Source organism: Pelophylax lessonae, assembly GCF_965119305.1.
Source record: "Pelophylax lessonae genome assembly, chromosome: 1".
NCBI classification, from domain to species: domain Eukaryota; kingdom Metazoa; phylum Chordata; class Amphibia; order Anura; family Ranidae; genus Pelophylax; species Pelophylax lessonae.
The window spans coordinates 367554500-367573980 of NC_138768.1; the positions used below are offsets into that span (position 1 = coordinate 367554500).

The 19481-nt window shown below is 45.5% G+C and overlaps 1 protein-coding gene across 1 annotated transcript in view; it reads right to left on the reverse strand.

The window, feature by feature from the left end:
• The window catches only part of LOC309554382 (transmembrane channel-like protein 1), a 186051-nt gene that overhangs the window by 34655 nt on the left and 131915 nt on the right, over positions 1-19481 (reverse strand). Inside the window, exon 14 of the mRNA XM_082256052.1 lies at positions 12656-12781. Coding sequence (XP_082112178.1) covers positions 12656-12781 — 126 coding nt within the window. The remainder of the gene's footprint in view (positions 1-12655; positions 12782-19481) is intronic.

Here is a 19481-nt window from a genome sequence, read left to right on the forward strand (position 1 = left end):
GGTACACTGGAGCTGGTCAGAGGGAAAGAAGAACAATGACCCTTTTGGGAAGGAAGTCCTGGGTCTCAACACTACCTGAACATTTGATAAAACCACAAATGGTCTTTGCAGGATAAGGCTTTTAGTTCAGCAGAGGGGATATCTACAAAAAAATATTCCTAGTAAGTGACTGTTAAGAGAGGTATATTTCTGATGGGTGCACAAAATGCTGAGAGAAGGCCTTCCATGTCCAATTACAGACATTACAGAAAGCAGCCTTCCAAGCTGTTAGCATCATAGGAAACACAAATTCATAGACGGTCCTATCCCACAGAACCTGGACTTCAACCATGTCACCATGGGCGTCCGCAGGTAGGGGCAAATGCCCCCGCCTGGAATCTCAACTTCCCCTTTAAAGTGGTTGTTAAGCCACTTAATACAATGCTTTCTGTTCTGTTTAATAATCCTGTGTGCCCCTTTATCTGTATTTTAAAAAAATAAGGCGTTCTTTACCAGTTTCCAGAGCTCCTGTGACCTGTCGGCTCTCTCCTCTTCCCGTCTGACAGCTGCCTGCAGCAGGTGGGGCCGAGGATTCCTCGTTGTCGTCAGTCGGGAAGGGAGGAGGAGGGGAGGGGGAGAGGAGGGGAGAGGTGGCGGGTCATGTGACCGGCGATTGGCGCTCTAAAAACTTGTAAAGAATGGCTTATTTTTATAAAACACAGACATAGGGGCATATAGGATTATTAAACAGACTGTAGACAGGATATGAAACTTTAAATGAAACTACAACACCAGGAGGGGCACTGACACAGGAGCAGACAGGCAGGGAGGGAGGGGGGAGAGAGGACAGGTGAGCTGCGGATGATGGAGGCACGTAAACTGACCACGAGGTTAGGGCTCAGCAGCCATGGTATACCGTGGTCAACTCAGTTTACAGAGGGGAGGACATAGCCAGGCAGGATCAGCCAGGTATTTTAGGTGATAGAAGGGGCCAAATTACACAGCACAGGCACTTGTAACATGCTTTAAGGGAACAGGATAATTATTTTTTTTTGTAGCAAGGCCTCCAGGTCTGTGGCCTGATGTGGGTCTGCCATTAGTACCAGAATGGCCCATGTGAGCTGAGTCCCCAGGTGTGACAATTGAAACAGTGACAACTCCGGCATCTTTGCCCGTGGCTTTCTATTTTAAATTAAGGGGATGGGAGAAGGGGATGATTGGGACACTCCTCTTGGCTTAAACTAATCACAATTGGGACTTTGATCCTGGAAAAATGCCCGTTGGCGCCTCCCTGACACCAGCCAGCGCCAGCCAACGCTCACTGACTCTGAGAACACTCTGTAAAACAGAGGAAGTGTTGAATCCCCGACCTATAGTCCAGTAGATCCCAGACTGAGAACTGTAGAACTCCTGATACTGCTTCACTGTGCCCCCGCCTGGCACAGCTTGAGGTAGTATTTTGTAGAACTCCAAATAGCTAACAATGTAACTGGCACATGCAATACAATTCAGGGCCCAGACTGCAGGTACCCCCTTAGCTCCTTGAACTCTTCAGGGTCCACTGACTATGTACTCCCTTTACACTTCAGTGTCCTCAACCTAGGTACCCCCTTTACAGCTAGCTGACCTTGGATCCCTGAACCTCTTCCGGAGTGGTCCCCCCTGACTCCAGGCAGACCCCCAGGGGCAATCCTCAGCACCCGCGACCCATGTAGGCTTTCCTGGGACTGGACCCCTATCTCAAAAAAAAAGGGGGAGAGGGGTGTGTGGTTCCTCTAGAGGCCTCTTATTAAATACCAGGAGAATTCCTCAGACTGGAGTGTCTGAAGGTGTACCTATTGATCCCAGTAGGCATAAATAGAAAAAAACGTCTGTGAATTCACTGAAAACAAAATGGCCCTCAGAGCTCCCACAGACCCAGAGAGATCAAATATAGGCACCAAAGACACATTATATTGGTGAAAAAAATTAAATTATATATTTATTAAGGCACTTATGCCTGGTGTGAGAACTGGAGACAAAAAATGGACATAGATACGTTAAAAAAGACCATTAAAATCATGTACACACAATGGATTGCATCACCACAGACCTAATTACAGAAAGATAATATATTACTAATTGGTTCAAAAATGAATCAGAGATCATAGACCCAACCTGGCAGATGGGAATGCGTGGCCTACAAGTTTCCTGAATTGGATCCCAGGTAAACCTGTGTCAGTGAAAAAATATATATGTTGAAAAAAATCAATAATGAGAACCTGCAGGTAAAGCAATTCGAATATCGGATGAGGAGGTAAAAGTGGTGCTGTAAATCTTGCTGTAGAAAAAGATATGCAAAAAATAAACGAAATAGGCACCAACAGATGATACAATCACTGATGATTAGAACCGACCAAAGAGCAGGTAAAGTTTCCTCCTTGAAATATCTTAGGCACTCTGTATAAGATTGGACTGTCCATTCAAAAGTTGCTCAGCATTTCCCAATAGTAGTGGGGAGAGGGGTGCGGTTAAGTCCTTTGTGCCGGATGACTGAAGGGATAAATACCGTGCAATAAGCTGGTCAATGTAAAGGATAGTTCATACCTCCGAGTGTGAAGCTGTGATCTCCCGGCGGCTCATGCAGACTGCTGAACGGCGTTATCCTGTGTAGTGCTTGCTCAAGCCTCGCTTCCGCGTTGTGACGAGCGGGTCCGAGGCAATCGGCCCTACGTCACGTCCGGTGGTGGCGAGCAGCTGAAACCAGGAAGCCGTAGTTAGGGCAGAGGCTGCGGGGATCACCAGAACACTCAGGAGAGATAGGTCCGGGTGGCACAATCCAATTGTTCAACTGGCTGACGCGTTTCACCGACCTTGCGTCGGTTTCATCGGAGCTAGTTGATGGGGGATCGTGGGTTCCCTTATATAGTAGGATAATAATTAAATGATCAAACACATGTGTGTAAGACCAGACAAAAGACATTCCGGTGAATAACCATGAACTGGCCACCAGATGTCAGTATACCATTTAGGAGTTTATAAAGGAAGCCACGAAGCCCCATCTAGCGTTATTTGTACAAAAATACATCACACTTGCTGCCAATGATAGACCACAACCAGTCAGTATGCTACCCATTGAAAACAAGGAATTAAGCAAAAGTTAGCTGGTAAAATATAGTGTGGCTGCACAGTGGATGTAAACACTGATAATTAAAAATAATAATAAAAGTTAGGGGTCTCAAAGAACCCCCCCGTGTGCCAACAAACAGCACGGGGGTACTAATTTTAAAACATAATAAGAAATGTGCAGATACATTCCTACTTGAAAATTAGAAACTTTAAAGATACACAGTGCTGGTTGGTGACAGGAATCCCTAAGAGAGGGTGTGTGGGTTTAATGAACCGTAAATCCAACCAAAAGATTTTTTGGGGGTATTATATAGCAGCACAGCAAACCCACCCAGGTAGTAGGTTGCAGGGGGACCCAGGATTTATGCACCATCTACCCCATAAGGGGATAGAAGTATCAAAAATAGCAGGAGTCACCTTAAACAAGGTGATGAGATGGAAGGAACACAGTATTCAGAGATTCCATAGATACTAAGGATCATCTTTATAACAAATAGGTCCCCGATGGTTTCCTAATACATATGTATATACATATACCAATACATAAGGCACCAAAAGTAGGACTTCAATAAGTTGGTATATACAGATGTATCAGTAGGAATACCCGAAAAAAGGGGATGGATTACAGATGGCTGATGAACAACATCATAAATTATTAGGGAGATAGAAAAGGCTTCAAGCTAAACTCCAAATTTAGCCCCGAGGGGGCCAAAGACCCCATTTTATAAATCCATAGCTTCTCCTTTTGGAGTAGCACGGTGTCAAAGTCTCCACGTCTCGTGGGGAGCTTAAGGACATAAATGCCACGGAATAGTAGTCCATCCGGATTGGCACCGTGGCACTCCAAAAAGTGCAGGGGTACAGTTCTCTTGTCAATCTTGTTCCTGATGTCGGCTAAATGTTCCAATATCCTTATCTTTAATTGGCGTTTGGTTTTCCCGATATAGAATTTATTGCATGGGCATATGAGCTGATAGATGACTTTCTCTGTTTGACAATTTATGAAACTATTGATGGTAAATTCCTGGCTCATATCACAACTAAAGAAGGTTTTTGAATTTATTGCTAATTTACATACCGAACATTTACCGCATGCAAACATCCCTTTAATTGGAGGTAAAGAGGTTAACCAAGTTCGTGGGGTCTTTGTTCGCACAAACTCCGAATGGACCAGAGCATCCTTTAGATTTTTTGCACGCTTGGCTGTAATTAATGGTCTAGGTCCCACTATTTTATGTATTAAAGGTGAGATGGTTAAGACCTGCCAGTGTTTTGTAATCACATCCCTGACTTGATTCCATTGTGAGCCATAGCGTGTAACAATCCTGGGGTGGGTTTGCTGAACTTCCCCCGTCATGGATGAAGAATCATCCTTTTTGAGGATTAGTTCAGATCTCTGTCTTGGTCCTACTTTCTTGCGGGCCCTTCTGATGATATTGTGGGAATAACCACGCTCTTTGAAGCGTCTATGTAGATCCCTGGCTTCTATTTGGTAATCCGCCTCGTCGGTGCAGTTTCCGCTTGTGGCGGAGGAACTGCCCCACGGGATACCATTAATTAAGGACCGTGGATGATGGCTTTCCGCAAAAAGCAATGTGTTGGCCGACATTGCCTTACGGTACGTAGTCGTATGAACCATAGATCCCACCCTAGAAATTAAAAGATCTAGGAAAGGTAGGTGATTAGCCATCGCAGTGTAGGTCAATTTGATATTCCTACTATTGCAGTTCAGCGTATCAACAAAAGCCTCCAGTTCCAACATAGTTCCCCCCCAGAGGAGCAGTACATCGTCGATATACCTCAGCCATAAAAGAGAATGGCCGAGGTACATCGGGGATGGATATACATCCTGCTCCTCCCAGAGACCCAAATGGAGGCATGCGTAGGCCGGGGCCCACGGTGCCCCCATAGATGTGCCCCTGGTCTGCTGGAAATAGGAGGATAAAAACTGAAAGCAATTGTTGTTAAGCATGAACTGCAGTATTTCAACCGTGAACTCATTGTGAGCACCCAAGTTCTCTCTCCGCAGGCTCTGGGCACACTGGATCCCCTCAGCTCAACCCAGCACTCTCCGGACTCCCAGGCGACACCCCGAGACATCCACCTTCCCCAGACAGGAGGAGAGACAGCCGCTCTCTCCTTCCTGGGACTCTGCTCCTGCCAAAGATACCTTGCCAAGCACTTCCCCCCAACTTTTACCCACTCCGAGAATCCCTTACAGCATAATCTGCCTTCTGGGGTAGTTACAAGCTGGGATGTGTCCCCTGATTGGGCTTCCCACACTGCCCTATGAGAAGCCTCTCACAGGAGCCAGTGGGTATACTTCTTCCCTCAGCAGGCACATCTGGAAGCCCTGACACCCTGACTAGATAAATCACAGCCCTGCTGTTAGGCAGACACGTCCCACTATAGTTTTACCTAGCACCTATTTGTAGGGTGCTACATTTTTTTTTTAGGTTAAGAAAAATTCTTTAAAACGAAATGCTGCCGTTTGCCTTTTAAAAATAAATACTCAAAAGGAGTATAATGACTGAGTCCCTCCCCTTCATGACATTGTTAAAAAGGGGCGGAACACGGGAGACCTTAAAATGATGCCCCCCCCCCCCTGAAAAAAGTTCTGCGGATGCCCATGCATGTCACGAAAGCCAGCAAACATGAAGTGGGGTCGAAAACAGTCCAAGAGACGAAGATCACGATATGCTGACAGAGCCCACAAAAGATCTGCCAGGAATCCTTCCAGGTCAGCATTCCATAGGCAAATCTATATCCATGAGGGCACTGGAAAGCTTTTATCTTTATCCTGAAAAGCAGGTCAGGAAGGCATAGATGAGTGTATATTGGTTCCACAAAGTCACAAAAGCATTCACTGGTTGCACCATAGGGTTCCTGCATCTATAAACAAATACTTCCAGAAAAATATGAGAGTAACTCAGTGTTGAGATGAGAAAAGCACATAGCGCAGTTGCTGGTCAATGCAGAGTTAAACTTGTGACCACAATACTGTGGACATGTAACAAAAAATCATGTTTTACTGGAACTAAGCTAATAAAGAATGTGCTAATTTGCACAGCCTGCATCTGTACAATAAAATTCATATTGCATAGGCTAAATTCCTGGCAGGCAGAACTAACAAAATCAAGAACAGCAACATTAGTTTATTGATTTTTTCTGCATTGCCCTCCTGCCAAACCCCCACAGAGTTTAGGGAGCCAACTAGCGCAGGGGTGAGAGGAAGTTTGTGTGCACACACCAGCCCTGCACCCTCAGAGGAAGTCAGCATAACCATACCAAATTGAAGGCAGTGTAAGGCAGAATTGCCATGCAGGCAACAAGTGTACATGTCCCTGATAAGAAGGGTGCACACTCCAGCCATATTATAATTGCACATGCCCATTCCAGTGCAGGCGGGTCTATGTATGTCTCTATGGTTAGTGAGCAAGACATAACAGTTAGAGGGCATGAGCATGGGCAGTAAAAAGAACCAAGACAAAAAGAGAGAGAAGACCAAGCGCCAATCTAAGTGTAGCAATGCAGTTGATTTATTGGCAATTTAAAAGAGTATTACTCACAAACGTGCGTTAAAAACAGGCATCTCAGATAGTTCAGGGCATCTGGGCGCTATTCATCCAGGGTGTCATTCCGGATCCCTTTGTGGAGCTGACGCTGTGGGGGATGAGCGGCGATCTCCTGTTGTGAGGCAGGGGACGTGCAGATCCTTCGGTGGTGGTGTGGCAGCGTGGGTCCTTGGGTCGGAGGGCTATGACATCACTTCCTGGGGATGCTGGTGCGTAGAACGGCGACGCGTTGCGGAGCATGCGCTCCTTCTTCAGGCCGTACGGCCTGAAGAAGGAGCGCATGCTCCGCAACGCGTCGCCGTTCTACGCACCAGCATCCCCAGGAAGTGATGTCATAGCCCTCCGACCCAAGGACCCACGCTGCCACACCACCACCGAAGGATCTGCACGTCCCCTGCCTCACAACAGGAGATCGCCGCTCATCCCCCACAGCGTCAGCTCCACAAAGGGATCCGGAATGACACCCTGGATGAATAGCGCCCAGATGCCCTGAACTATCTGAGATGCCTGTTTTTAACGCACGTTTGTGAGTAATACTCTTTTAAATTGCCAATAAATCAACTGCATTGCTACACTTAGATTGGCGCTTGGTCTTCTCTCTCTTTTTGTCTTGGATTTATACAGGGTTGCTTCACCCTACAAAGCCTGCAGCCATCAAAGTGTCTAGCAATTCCACTGGACTCTATCATCTGCAATTTTGCCCATATCTAGATTATCGCAGCAGCTCGTGCAATCCGATTGCGCCAATCTCCCCCCCCTTTTTTTCAGTAAAAAGAACCATGTGACAACAAAAAATTCACAGCCACAATGGAAAATTAGTTTTTTTTTTTACACTACAATCCCTGTGCTCATTGTGAAGTTCCAAATGCGTGTTTACATGTAATGCTTATGTGATGCATTTGGGCTACATTTGCAGATTATTTGGAGCACTTTGCAGTACATTGTTTTGGCTTTTTGGCTTTTTTTTTTTTTTATTGAGTGTACTGTGTTTTTTGTACTGTGTTTAACCACTTTACCACCGGAGCATTTTGCTGTCTTACGTCTGGGCCACTTTTTGCGATTCGGCGCTGTGCAACTTTAACTGACAATTGCGCGGTCGTGCGACGCCGTACTCAAACGAAATTGACGTCCTTTTTTCCCCACAAACAGAGCTTTCTTTTGGTGGTATTTGATCACCTGTGCGATTTTTACTTTTTGCGCTATAAACAAAAAAATAGCGTTTATTTTGAAAAAATAACAATATTTTTAACATTTTTTATATGAAATTCCCCCCAAAAAAGATGTAAAAACCAATTTTTTTTTTACATTTTTGGCCAATTTGTTTTCTGCTACCCATGTTTGGTAAAAAAAAATCACAATAAGTGTATTTTGATTGGTTTGCGCAAAAGTTATTGCGTTTACTAACAAAGGGAAAGATTTATGTCATTTTTGGCGGGGTTTTTTTTAACGAGTAATGGCGGCGATCTGCGATTTTTTTTGCGGGACTGAGACATTGCGGCGGACAGATCGGACCCTTGACTGACATTTTTGAAACTTTTGGGGGTACCAGTGACATTACTGCAGTAATCAGTGCTATAAATATGCACTGTTACTGTAAAAATGACACTGGCAGGGAAGGGGTTAATTTTATTGGAGAGGGAGGGGTTAATGTATGCCTGGTGCTTACTGACGTGTGGGGGGGAGGTGACTGTGTAAGACAGGGACAGATCGGATGTCCAGCTATGCTGAACACTCCGATCTGTCACTCCCTGTCACTGAGGAGATCCGCCCGCTTGTGTTTACACAGGCGGGCCGATCTCCACACTAGATCCCCGACGATCGGGGCAGAGCAGCGGCGATCGCCACTGCTCCTCCCCTGGCCCGACTCCCGCTGTGAATGAAAACAGCGGGAGCACGCCTCCGGCGGCGTGTGAGCGCCGCCTACAGGGGAGGAGTCTGGCGACGTAGGTCTACGTCGTCAGACGGGAACGAGCCACTTTGCCGCAGTACTATTCCAGTACTCAGCGGTAAAGTGGTTAAAAATAAATTGACTGCATCTGCTGTAATTGAGCCCTAGGATTAACACAGTTGCTAGCTGATAAGAGAAACATTGCTCAGCTTATAAGACAGGCAGAGCCCAGTTAGCAATAAACAATAGGGGAAGACCCAGCCTAAAAAGTAATATTACCAATGTAGTGCATCCCCAGTACAGCCCTAGGGACTGCACATACTCATGGCCAGCCATAGCCCTGGTCCCAACATCCAACAAGGAGTGCCCAGAAATGACTGGCCTAGCCGTAAAGAGAATCTTCATCTTGTAAACAAAAATTTTAAAATTCAGCAGCTACAAATACAAACAAAAACACAGACGTACCTGTCCCAGGTTCCAGCGGTGTGTCCTCACCTGACTCAGTACTTTTTTAATCTTCAGGTCCCTGGCACTGTCATCCTAACAGTGGCAGCCTGGTGTGACTCCTGGCTGTCCACTGCGCATTCGCAAGCTGGGCCGCACCCCAAGAATGGTCCTGCAGTATTCCGGGACCTGTGTCCCAAGAGGCTGGGGGGAGCACAAACTTCTGCTCCAATCCACTAGGTGGTCAAAATCAGGTACCTGCTCCCCCCCAAAAAAAGACATTCTAAGTATAAGAAAGGAGGGGGAAGGAGTAGGAAAAGCTGAACTTCTCCTTTTGGGTGAAGTTCCACTTTAGTGCTTTGATAATCAGCTCGATGTCAGCTGACGTCACAGAACTGGAGCAAGATTTAGACAATAAAGTCGGGATCCGCCCACAACCCTGGACTGGCACCTGGCTCAGCCTCTCAGAAAATTGAGAGGCTGAGCCAGCCGCTCCCACCCCCTCCAAAACCCAGTGCTCCAGTAAGAGCAGGGGGTTGAACAGTGAGCTGGTGAGTGACAGTCACCAGCTCTTTCCTCACAGAGCTCTGAGAATTGAGCAATCAGCGGTCTTTGATCTCTCGCTTCTCAGTCTTAGAACTGGTGGAGGACAGATGTAGCATCAGGCCAATGCTGCATCCACCTACTTAAGTATGATTTTGAAAAAAAAAAACGTCTCTTTTAAAGGTCCGTTCACACTAATGTGTTATCAGATGCAAATTGAGTCACACAGAATCACATATAAAGGAAATCACATTGTTTTCAACTTTCACATCAATACGACTCACACCACAGTGTGGTTTTGGAAAAGGTTCCTTTAAATGTAAAGTCCTGAAAAAGCTGACACAGACATTTGTCATTGCTGGGAGTGCAGGGATATTGCAGACAGAACACCGGTGTGAAAAACTGGGCTCGGTGGACTGGACAGACTTTCAGGATTTCATATATTCAGAATGAACCTACCACTACTGCTTAGCTAACTGGATAGACTTTCAATATTTCAAGACATCTAATACAAATCTACCAACACAGTTGCCTGACTGATGAGATTTCCAGTTTTCATTTCTCCAGCATAAATCTAACAGCAGCTTGTTGATAATAAAAAATCTTCCAGAAACTTCTACCAAATGATAAGAGAACAGCAGAGCTGAAGAAAACACATTCACAGTCCTGTGAACACTAGTAACACGATGAGGGTTGTGGTTGGAGGTTATCCTGTGCTGGCCAATGTTTTTTTTTATTGCCAGTGTCCATTTCTTCTGTAGGCAGCAGTATAAGAATATAATTTAAGAATTCTATGAATTCCTGTGTCTTTTAATGGACAATAAAATAATAAGGTTGTTTTACTGTCTTCTTTAATGAAAATTGTGTGATTTTAAGTTTTATTACTATATGTATGGACAACAAAGAAATAGACCCAAAAATTGAGTGTTGCTGGTGTCCATTTCTTCTGTAGGCAGCAGTATAACAATACAGTTTAATGGGCCATACACACTATAAGATTTTCTGAAGACTTTTTCCTTCAGACTTACCAAAACCATATAATATGAGGTCAAACCTAAACACTTTCAATTTGTATGCAATCTGGCAGGCCCTTGCACTACATAGAAAAGGTAAATCTGAAGGAAATCTAACCACAAAAGTTGGATAGCGTGTATCCAGCTTAAGACTTCTAAGAATTGCCTGTTTTTTTAATGGACAATAAAATAATAAGGGTTTTTTACAGTCTTCTTTAATGAAAATTGTGTGATTTTAAGTTTTATTACTATATGTATGGACAACAAAGAAATAGACCCAAAAATATATTAGAGAACATTACTTTTTTTTTTTAAGACACCCTATGGCATAACCAATTGAGTCTCGGTGCCTTTATAAAATAATACAGGAGCGCTAATAGCAGATCAATGTAAACACAAAGCATTGTGTTTACACTGGAAGGAATGTGACATCAGTAATGATGTCCCAGCACTTCTTCCCAGTATGGAGACTTGTGCAGAGCTGCTGCAGTTCTCTCCAATTTCTCCTTGCAAAAACAGATCACTGCTATAGTGATATGCTCCCGGCTGATTGCAGGCAACAATATACCATAATTAGAAGTAATCATCTGTTGCACAGCTGCATGTGAGGGTCTGGATTGGATCTCCACTGATCAGATCCAGACCATCAAAAGAAAAAAGTGCAAAAAATAGAAAAATAAAATATATGTACATTTGTACTGTATATAAATAATCTCGTACAAATAAATAAATATTTTGTTCCAAAATGAATCCCTAGGTAACAACATTGGGATGTTGAATTATGTGAATAACATCTGCATGTACTGCTCAAGTATCAAATGCTCGCATAAGCCTGTGAAAAAGTCACCATCGCATTAGCTTGTTCCCTCGTCAACCTTACTTAATCTTATCTTAATATTACGCTAACAATTTACACAAACTTTTTTCCTGTGCATGTGTCCTAATGTAGCATCAAAGGAGAATAAATCTCTTTTAAAGAAAGACGCATACATTCACAATAAGTTTTACCATTCTGCTATATTACAAAAGTCACACTAATGTGATATCATTTTTAATCAACAGATTTTATTCATTATATTTTATTTACATATATGGGGGTGTGCACATTAAATAAATGTACATTCTAAAAAATTACAGGAAAATGCATTTATTTCTATTTATTTTTACTTTTTATTCCCAACAAGTACCAAGGAAATAAAAATATATATTTCCAAATGTACAACCAAATGAATGCCCTATTTGTCGCAAAAAAAAAAAAAACGTATAATATGTTAGGGTAAACCCAAACACTAAAATGGATAGATGTCCGGAACCAAGACGCTGCTGAAAAGAAAACATGTTCAGGGGGATTTAGGGACAAAAAGGCCCTGGGATCTGGTATGGTCGGTTAGGACCTGGACCATATATTTCATAGCAAACCATGTGTTAGTAAATTATAATCGTATATGCTGGTACATAGTAATGATGTAAAAACAGACATTTGTTTGTCCATGTAGGATTGGTGCATCAGCATACCTACACAGCTTTAGTAAATTGGCAACAGTGGCTGTTAATGGTGAATGTGCATAACAATAATTGATACTGTGCCAACTGCTGGACACACACATCATATATCACTTGCAGTGGGTGATGTTAGATTAGCTATGGGAGTGTGTTGTAGAGTGAGAGGGCATGATCCAGTGTGTGTGAGAGAGATACATGGGCTTTTTGGAGGGCAACACTTGGTGAGGCAGCTGTTCACCAAAGTCAGAGTACATGGGGTCCTGGGAACAGCAGGACTTCCATAAAGGAGAGTTCTGATGGTACATGCTGAGCTTGTAGACTGTAGGTTTACAGTGTTTAGTCCATCACTAAAGTTAGAGTAGCAAAATGTAACTCTCAGTAGGCTATGCCAAGTATTTCCTTCCTAGGCATCATAGGAACAATATCCCTTGCTCACCCATGCTGGTGTGTAATATTAGAGCTGCTTCTGCCCTTGCAGAATGTTGATGCTATAGAAAACGTCATATCAAACACAATCCTTACATCAAGAAAAAGCATAATTTTACAGGCACTATGCAGTTTAAAATGCAAATTTCTTTTGTACTTGAACTTGTAAAACTTACACCATGAGTAGGATGAAAGGTAGAATGAGCCCAGGGTTTGAGGCATAGCCAAATACTTTAGCAAACCATGAAGGGAAGTCATTGTCAAGGGTCTCCTGTATAACTTCATACATTCGTTGCTTCCCACTAACAACAAAGCAGATTCAGATATATTAGTAAATAAGTGTATAGTAAAGACAAAATATACAAGTTATTCATACAGAAACCATATACTACTGTATGTGGATTTCTCCATATTGTGTATCCTTGTGTATGTCATAAAATTAGATGAAACCACCTGCCCTGCCGTGCAGCAGGATAGGTGTCAGAGGATGGAAACATAGGACACAGGTATTTGACACTCCAGGAAATGTAAAATGCCAAAGAGGCTGGCAGAGGCTGCAGCACTGGGACAGAGCGCAAGTAGGAGACTTTGTCCATCAGAAAGGTAAGTATAGAAGCTCTGTTCTTTTAGAGCACATTCTTTAGGGTTTTGTTGTTACCCTGACAGGTTCACTTTATGTAATTATGTTAATTGATTTCTGTTTCTCTGTTGGTGAATGGTGATTACCATTCATTTCCTTTCCTGGTAAAAAGTGATCACTTTGAAAGAAGTAAACGCTCTCAAGCAGGGGCACAGACGTTTCTAGACTTTTTCAAAACGTTTCTAGCAGAGCGTGGAGGAGTTTTATTGCCATCTGTGTCTCCATTGTGTCTGTGTCTCCACTGTGAGATTTACACCTAGGTGGCTGCAGGTAAGTGACCCCAAATGCACCCACGTGGCTGTGAGATTGGGATGAGTGGCTGTGTCTGTGCAGCCGCTGCATTGAATGGGCTGCCAGCATACAGAACCTAGCAGCTCCAGCCACCTAAAGACATGGTCCATTCACAGACTTTGGGTACAAGTGCCAGTGTGAATGAGGCCAGAATGATAATGACAAAGCCCAAAGCCTACCTACTGCAACTGATTATTTTTATGTGCTCATGATTTATGTTGTGTTAGTTATCTCAACATCCCCTGTTGATTTCTACTAATGCTTGGACCAGGTGGATCACGGACTTAAAAACAAATATATACTGTATGGTCAGCCTAGACCAATGTTACCCAACCTTTTTTCAGTCAAGGAACCCTATAACAATTATGGACAATCTCGAGGCACCCTTTAAAAATGATGAACAGTCTCAAAGCGCCCCATTCTAAAATGTAAAAACTATTCTAATAGTTTTACATAATGCAGCAACATCCACACAAGTAGGACACCCAATATTAGAGGTGAGTTTGTCTTCCAAAGCAAATGCACTTTTGAAAACAGATTCTGACTAGAATTACATTGTTTCTCTTCTCTCTCAGTTTTTCTCCTTCACTCAGCTAATGTGACCCCAAAGCTGATGGAGAGGGGCAGGGTAGGGTCAAACAAGGATGCTATGCAGGCAACTGACATCCTCCATATTAGTTATGTCATTGGTCGTTAGGATGCCGCAAGCTAGAAGATTGTAATGGTGCACAATGAAAACCTGTGGCTTTGTAAACCTAAAAGGCAGGCTTCATCCACACATCGGCTTGTATACAATTTCTGGGCAATTTTTAGGCATTTTGCCAAGGCACCCCTGAAAAAACCTCAAGGCACCCCAGGGTGCCTGGGTACCCCGGTTGAAAAAAGCTGGCTTAGACATTACATTCTGAGACATGTACTAAGTTGAATATTACACAGATGAAAATTAATTTTAATTAAAATGTAAGTAAATATTTAGTGCAAGAAGCAAATGTAAAGTGTGTGACCAGCTATACAATCTACTTAGCAATAATGGACATTTCTAACATATCTAGTTTCTAATTTCAGAACAACGGATCCGATGCATGTCCACACATATTTATGTTTCTGAATTGTCACTTGCACAGATTGCAACACGTGACCAAATTAGAATGGAAAGGATTTCATTTGTTACTACAAGCCCTAGAATCTCCAAACTCAGAACACCAGGACTATGTATTTTTCACTGTTTAATTCAATTTAAAGCTGCCTGCAGGGAAACTTGAGAAAAAGTTGCACTGCGTTCCTGGGAACCTATTATCTTAATTTTGTTTTCAATCTTTAACAAAAATATTAGTTCATCGATATGCCTAACCCAAAATGAGAAAGGATGGCCTACAAGTACTTCAACTTTTCTCACCGTTATGACTAAATGTGAAAATTACCAAAGCAAGATTATATACTTTAGCTTAATAAGCACTTCGGAACAGGGCCGCTAATAAGGCAGTACAGCCAGCCCTCCTGTACTGGGCCTGAGCAACATCAGTTCAAAAGGGGGGCCCGGGCACTTGTTGAGCAGGAGGTCTGGTTGTACTGTCCTATTGCAGACACCGATCCTCTTTCGCCTCCCCCTGCAGCACTGCCAGCTTCTCTTCTTTCCTCACTCCAGCTGCACAGCAGGGGAATTGGTTCAAACACATGCGCCCTTACCATCTGCTGTCCGGACCTGCCTGTGTGCCCCTTTCCCCGGAGAGCTGCTGGCTTTCCTCCTCTCCTCTCCTCCTGGCAGTTGCTGCGGGCACACAGGGGGATGTTTTAAGATGGAGAGCGGGGGAAGGGTCTGGTAAAAATACCGACCCCTTCCTTTCCTAAGTGATGTCACGAACCGGCAGGACTGGTAGTGGATCCTCTGGACCAGAGAGGCGATGGCACGGGTTGTACTAGAGGACCGGTTCTAAGCAGTCACTGGTCTTCACCAGAGCCCGCCGCAAGGCGGGATGGATTTGCTGCGGCGGTAACTACCAGGTCGTGTCCCCTAGTAACAACTCGACCCCTCTGGCAGCTGATATGGCGTGGTACACAGGGAGTAGGCAAGAGCGTAGTCGGACGTAGCAGAGGTCAGGGCAGGCGGCAAAGGTTCAAAGGCGAGTAGTCGGTAGCAACGGGTTCGGCAACAGGCAAAGCAAACAAACACAGCAGGGAACGCTTTCTCAAAGGCACAAGGCACAAAGATCCGGCAGGAAGCTGTGGGAGGAGAAGGTATTTATGGGTAGTGCACAGGTGAAGCCTAATTAAGTCAGCACTACCTCTCACAAACCTTAACCCTTAATAACCACTTTAGGCCAGGCACCAATCACTGGTGCACTGGCCCTTTGAATCTAAGAGTCCCGGCGCGCCCTAGAGAGCAGGGACGCACACGCCGAGATGCTGGAGTGCTGCCTGGAGGCATACGCTGTGAGCGCTCCGAGGCCAGCAGGAGGCCCGGAGCGCTCAGCGTAACAGTACCCCCCCCCTTTGGTCTCCCTCTCCTTTTGGTACCGAGGAACTTGAGGATGAGACTGCGGTCCAGGATGTTCTCCTCCGGCTCCCATGACCTCTCCTCAGGACCGCAGCCCTCCCAGTCGACCAAAAAAAATTTTTTCCCCCGGGAGATCTTGGTCGCCAAGATCTCCTTGACAGAGAATATATCGGAGGTACCGGCGACAGGGGTGGGAGAAACAAGCTTGGGAGAAAAACGGTTAAAGACAGCAGGTTTAAGAAGGGAAACATGGAAGGAGTTATGGATTCGGAGGGAGGGAGGAAGATGGAGCTGATAAGAACCTTAATTGATACGACTCTTGATTTTATAGGGTCCCAAGAAACGAGGGCCCAACTTGTAACTTGGGACCCTAAATCGGATGTACCTAGAGGAGAGCCACACCTTGTCACCCGGGCGAAATTCCGGAGGAGATCTGCGTCTCTTATCAGCTTGAACCTTCATACGGGCGGAAGCCTTGAGGAGAGCAGCGTGGGTTTCTCGCCAGATGGAGGAAAAGTCCTGTACAAGACTGTCAACGGCAGGTACAGAAGAAGGAGTGGGAGACTGTGGCAGAGGTGGAAGAGGATGACGGCCAAAAACTACAAAGAAAGGAGACTTGTTAGAAGCAGAGGATTGTTTGTAGTTGTAGGAGAACTCCACCCAGGGAAGTAGATCAGCCCAGTCGTCATGGCGTGAGGACACAAAGTGACGCAGATAGTCACCCAAAATTTGGTTCACCCGTTCTACTTGGCCGTTAGACTGAGGATGGTAAGAAGAAGAGAAGTCCAATTTGATCCCGAGCTGAGCACATAGAGCCCTCCAGAATTTGGAGACGAATTGTACTCCACGATCCGAGACAATATGTTTGGGAAGGCCATGGAGACGGAAGATGTGCTGGAAAAATTGTTTGGCCAACATGGGTGCAGAGGGTAGACCGGGCAGGGGTACAAAGTGAGCCATCTTGGAGAAGCGATCCACCACGACCCAAATAACAGACTTGCCATGGGAGGAGGGAAGATCTGTAATAAAGTCCATAGCGATGTGAGACCAGGGAACTTCAGGAACAGGTAAAGGCAAGAGGAGACCCGTTGGTTTCTGGCGAGGCGCTTTATCCCGGGCGCAAATCATACAGGCCTGGACGAAGTCTGAGACATCTTTCTCCAAAGAAGGCCACCAGTACCTTTGGGAGATTAGTTGGAGAGATTTTAGCACCCCGGGATGACCGGCAAAATGGGAGGCGTGGCCCCACTTGAGAATTCGCAACCGCTGACGTGGAGGTACGTAGGATTTGCCAGGAGGAAGAAGGCGCAGGTCCACGGGAGCGACTGTAATAAGGCGTTCTGGAGGGATAATATATTGAGGTGTTAACTCGTCGCCCACCACATCAGAGGAGCGAGACAGAGCATCTGCCCTAATGTTCTTACAAGCCGGACGGAAATGGATCTCAAAATTAAAGCGGGCGAAGAACAGAGACCAACGGGCCTGACGGGGATTTAGTCTCTGAGCAGACTGGAGATAAGCCAGGTTCTTGTGGTCTGTGAAGATGTACACAGGATGTGTGGCGCCCTCGAGTAAATGTCTCCATTCCTCCAGTGCCAATTTAATAGCAAGCAGTTCTCTGTCCCCAATGGAGTAATTTCTCTCTGCGGGAGAGAATGTCTTTGAAAAGAAGCCACAAGTTGAAGTCTTGCCCCTGGAGGACTTCTGGGTGAGGACAGCTCCGGCTCCCACCGAGGAGGCATCCACTTCAAGAGAGAAAGGTTTGGTGGAATCTGGTCTAGAGAGAACGGGTGCAGAAGCAAAGGCGGATTTCAGGGACTGGAAGGCTTCCTCGGCTTGGGAAGGCCAGGATTTGGGGTTAGCTCCTTTTCTTGTGAGAGCCACGATAGGAGCTACCAGAGTGGAATAGTGAGGGATGAATTGCCTGTAGTAGTTCGCAAAGCCCAGAAATCTTTGTATGGCTCGGAGACCAGAGGGACGTGGCCAATCCAGAACCGCAGAGAGCTTGTCTGGGTCCATTTGAAGTCCTTGGGCTGAGATAATGTATCCCAGGAAAGGCAGGGAGGTCCGTTCAAAAATACATTTTTCAAGTTTAGCGTACAGGCGATTCCTCCTAAGACGAGTAAGGACTTGTCGCACATGGGCTCGGTGTTGGTCCAAATTGGAGGAGAAGATGAGGATATCATCCAGGTATACGACCACGCAGGTGTAAAGTAAGTCCCTGAAAATATCATTGACAAATTCCTGGAAGACAGCAGGTGCGTTGCAGAGGCCGAAGGGCATCACCAAATACTCAAAATGGCCGTCCCTTGTGTTAAAGGCGGTCTTCCATTCGTCTCCCTCACGGATACGGATCAGATTATAGGCCCCCCGAAGGTCCAATTTAGTGAAGATCTTTGCCCCTCGGAGACGATCAAATAACTCAGAGATTAAAGGCAGAGGGTAACGGTTCTTGATGGTAATTTTATTAAGAGCTCTGTAGTCAATGCAGGGGCGGAGGGAGCCGTCTTTTTTTGTCACGAAGAAAAAACCGGCCCCAGCAGGAGAAGAAGATTTTCTTATGAATCCTCTCTGTATGTTCTCACGTATATAGTCAGACATGGCAAGAGTCTCAGGAGGTGAGAGAGGATAAATTCTGCCCCGAGGTGGAGTAGAACCGGGTATCAGGTCGATCGGGCAATCATAGGGTCGGTGAGGAGGAAGAACCTCAGCTTGTTTCTTGCAGAAGACATCTGCAAAGGAATGGTATGGCTTGGGCAGCCCTGGAGGCGGAGAAACTTGCGGGTCCTGTTTGACCAGAGCAGGCTTGAGACAGCGGTCAGAACAGGAGGAACCCCAACGCAGGATCTCACCGGTGGACCAATTCAGGACAGGACTATGACGTTGAAGCCATGGCAGACCCAGGAGGAGTTCGGAGGAACAGAAGGGAAGGACAAAGAACTCTAAAGTCTCGGTATGAAATATTCCGATGTCCATCTGCAGAGGCTGGGTACGGAACTGCACGGTGGCAGAGAGTCTCTCACCGTTAACAGTAGAGATGAAAAACGGCTTGGGTAGACGGATTACTGGAATACGGTACTTGTCAACCAAGGAGGCGTGAATGAAGTTGCCTGCTGAACCGGAATCCAAGAAGGCGGTTGCGGAGAAAGAGGACTTGGAAGAGATGATCAACTGCACAGGTATGATGAGACGTGGAGAGGAAGAATCCACACCTAGCAACGCCTCTCCCACGTTTACTAGGTGCGAGCGTTTCCCGAACGCGGTGGACGGAGAGGACAATCTCTAAGGAAGTGCTCGGTACTGGCACAGTACAGACACAGGTTCTCGTCTCTGCGGCGGCTTCGTTCTTGCGGAGTCAGGCGTGACCGATCCACCTGCATGGCCTCCATGGCGGGAGGCCCAGTAGCGGGTTGAGGTGGACGCAGAAAAACGGGAGCCAGACGAGGGTAACGTCTAGGACGAGCTTTTTCCTTTTCAAGGAGGAGTTCCTCTTGTCTTTCGGCGAAACGCTTGTCTATCCTAGTGGCCAGCAAGATGAGGTCACTAAGAGTGGAAGGAAGCTCACGTGCAGCCAGGA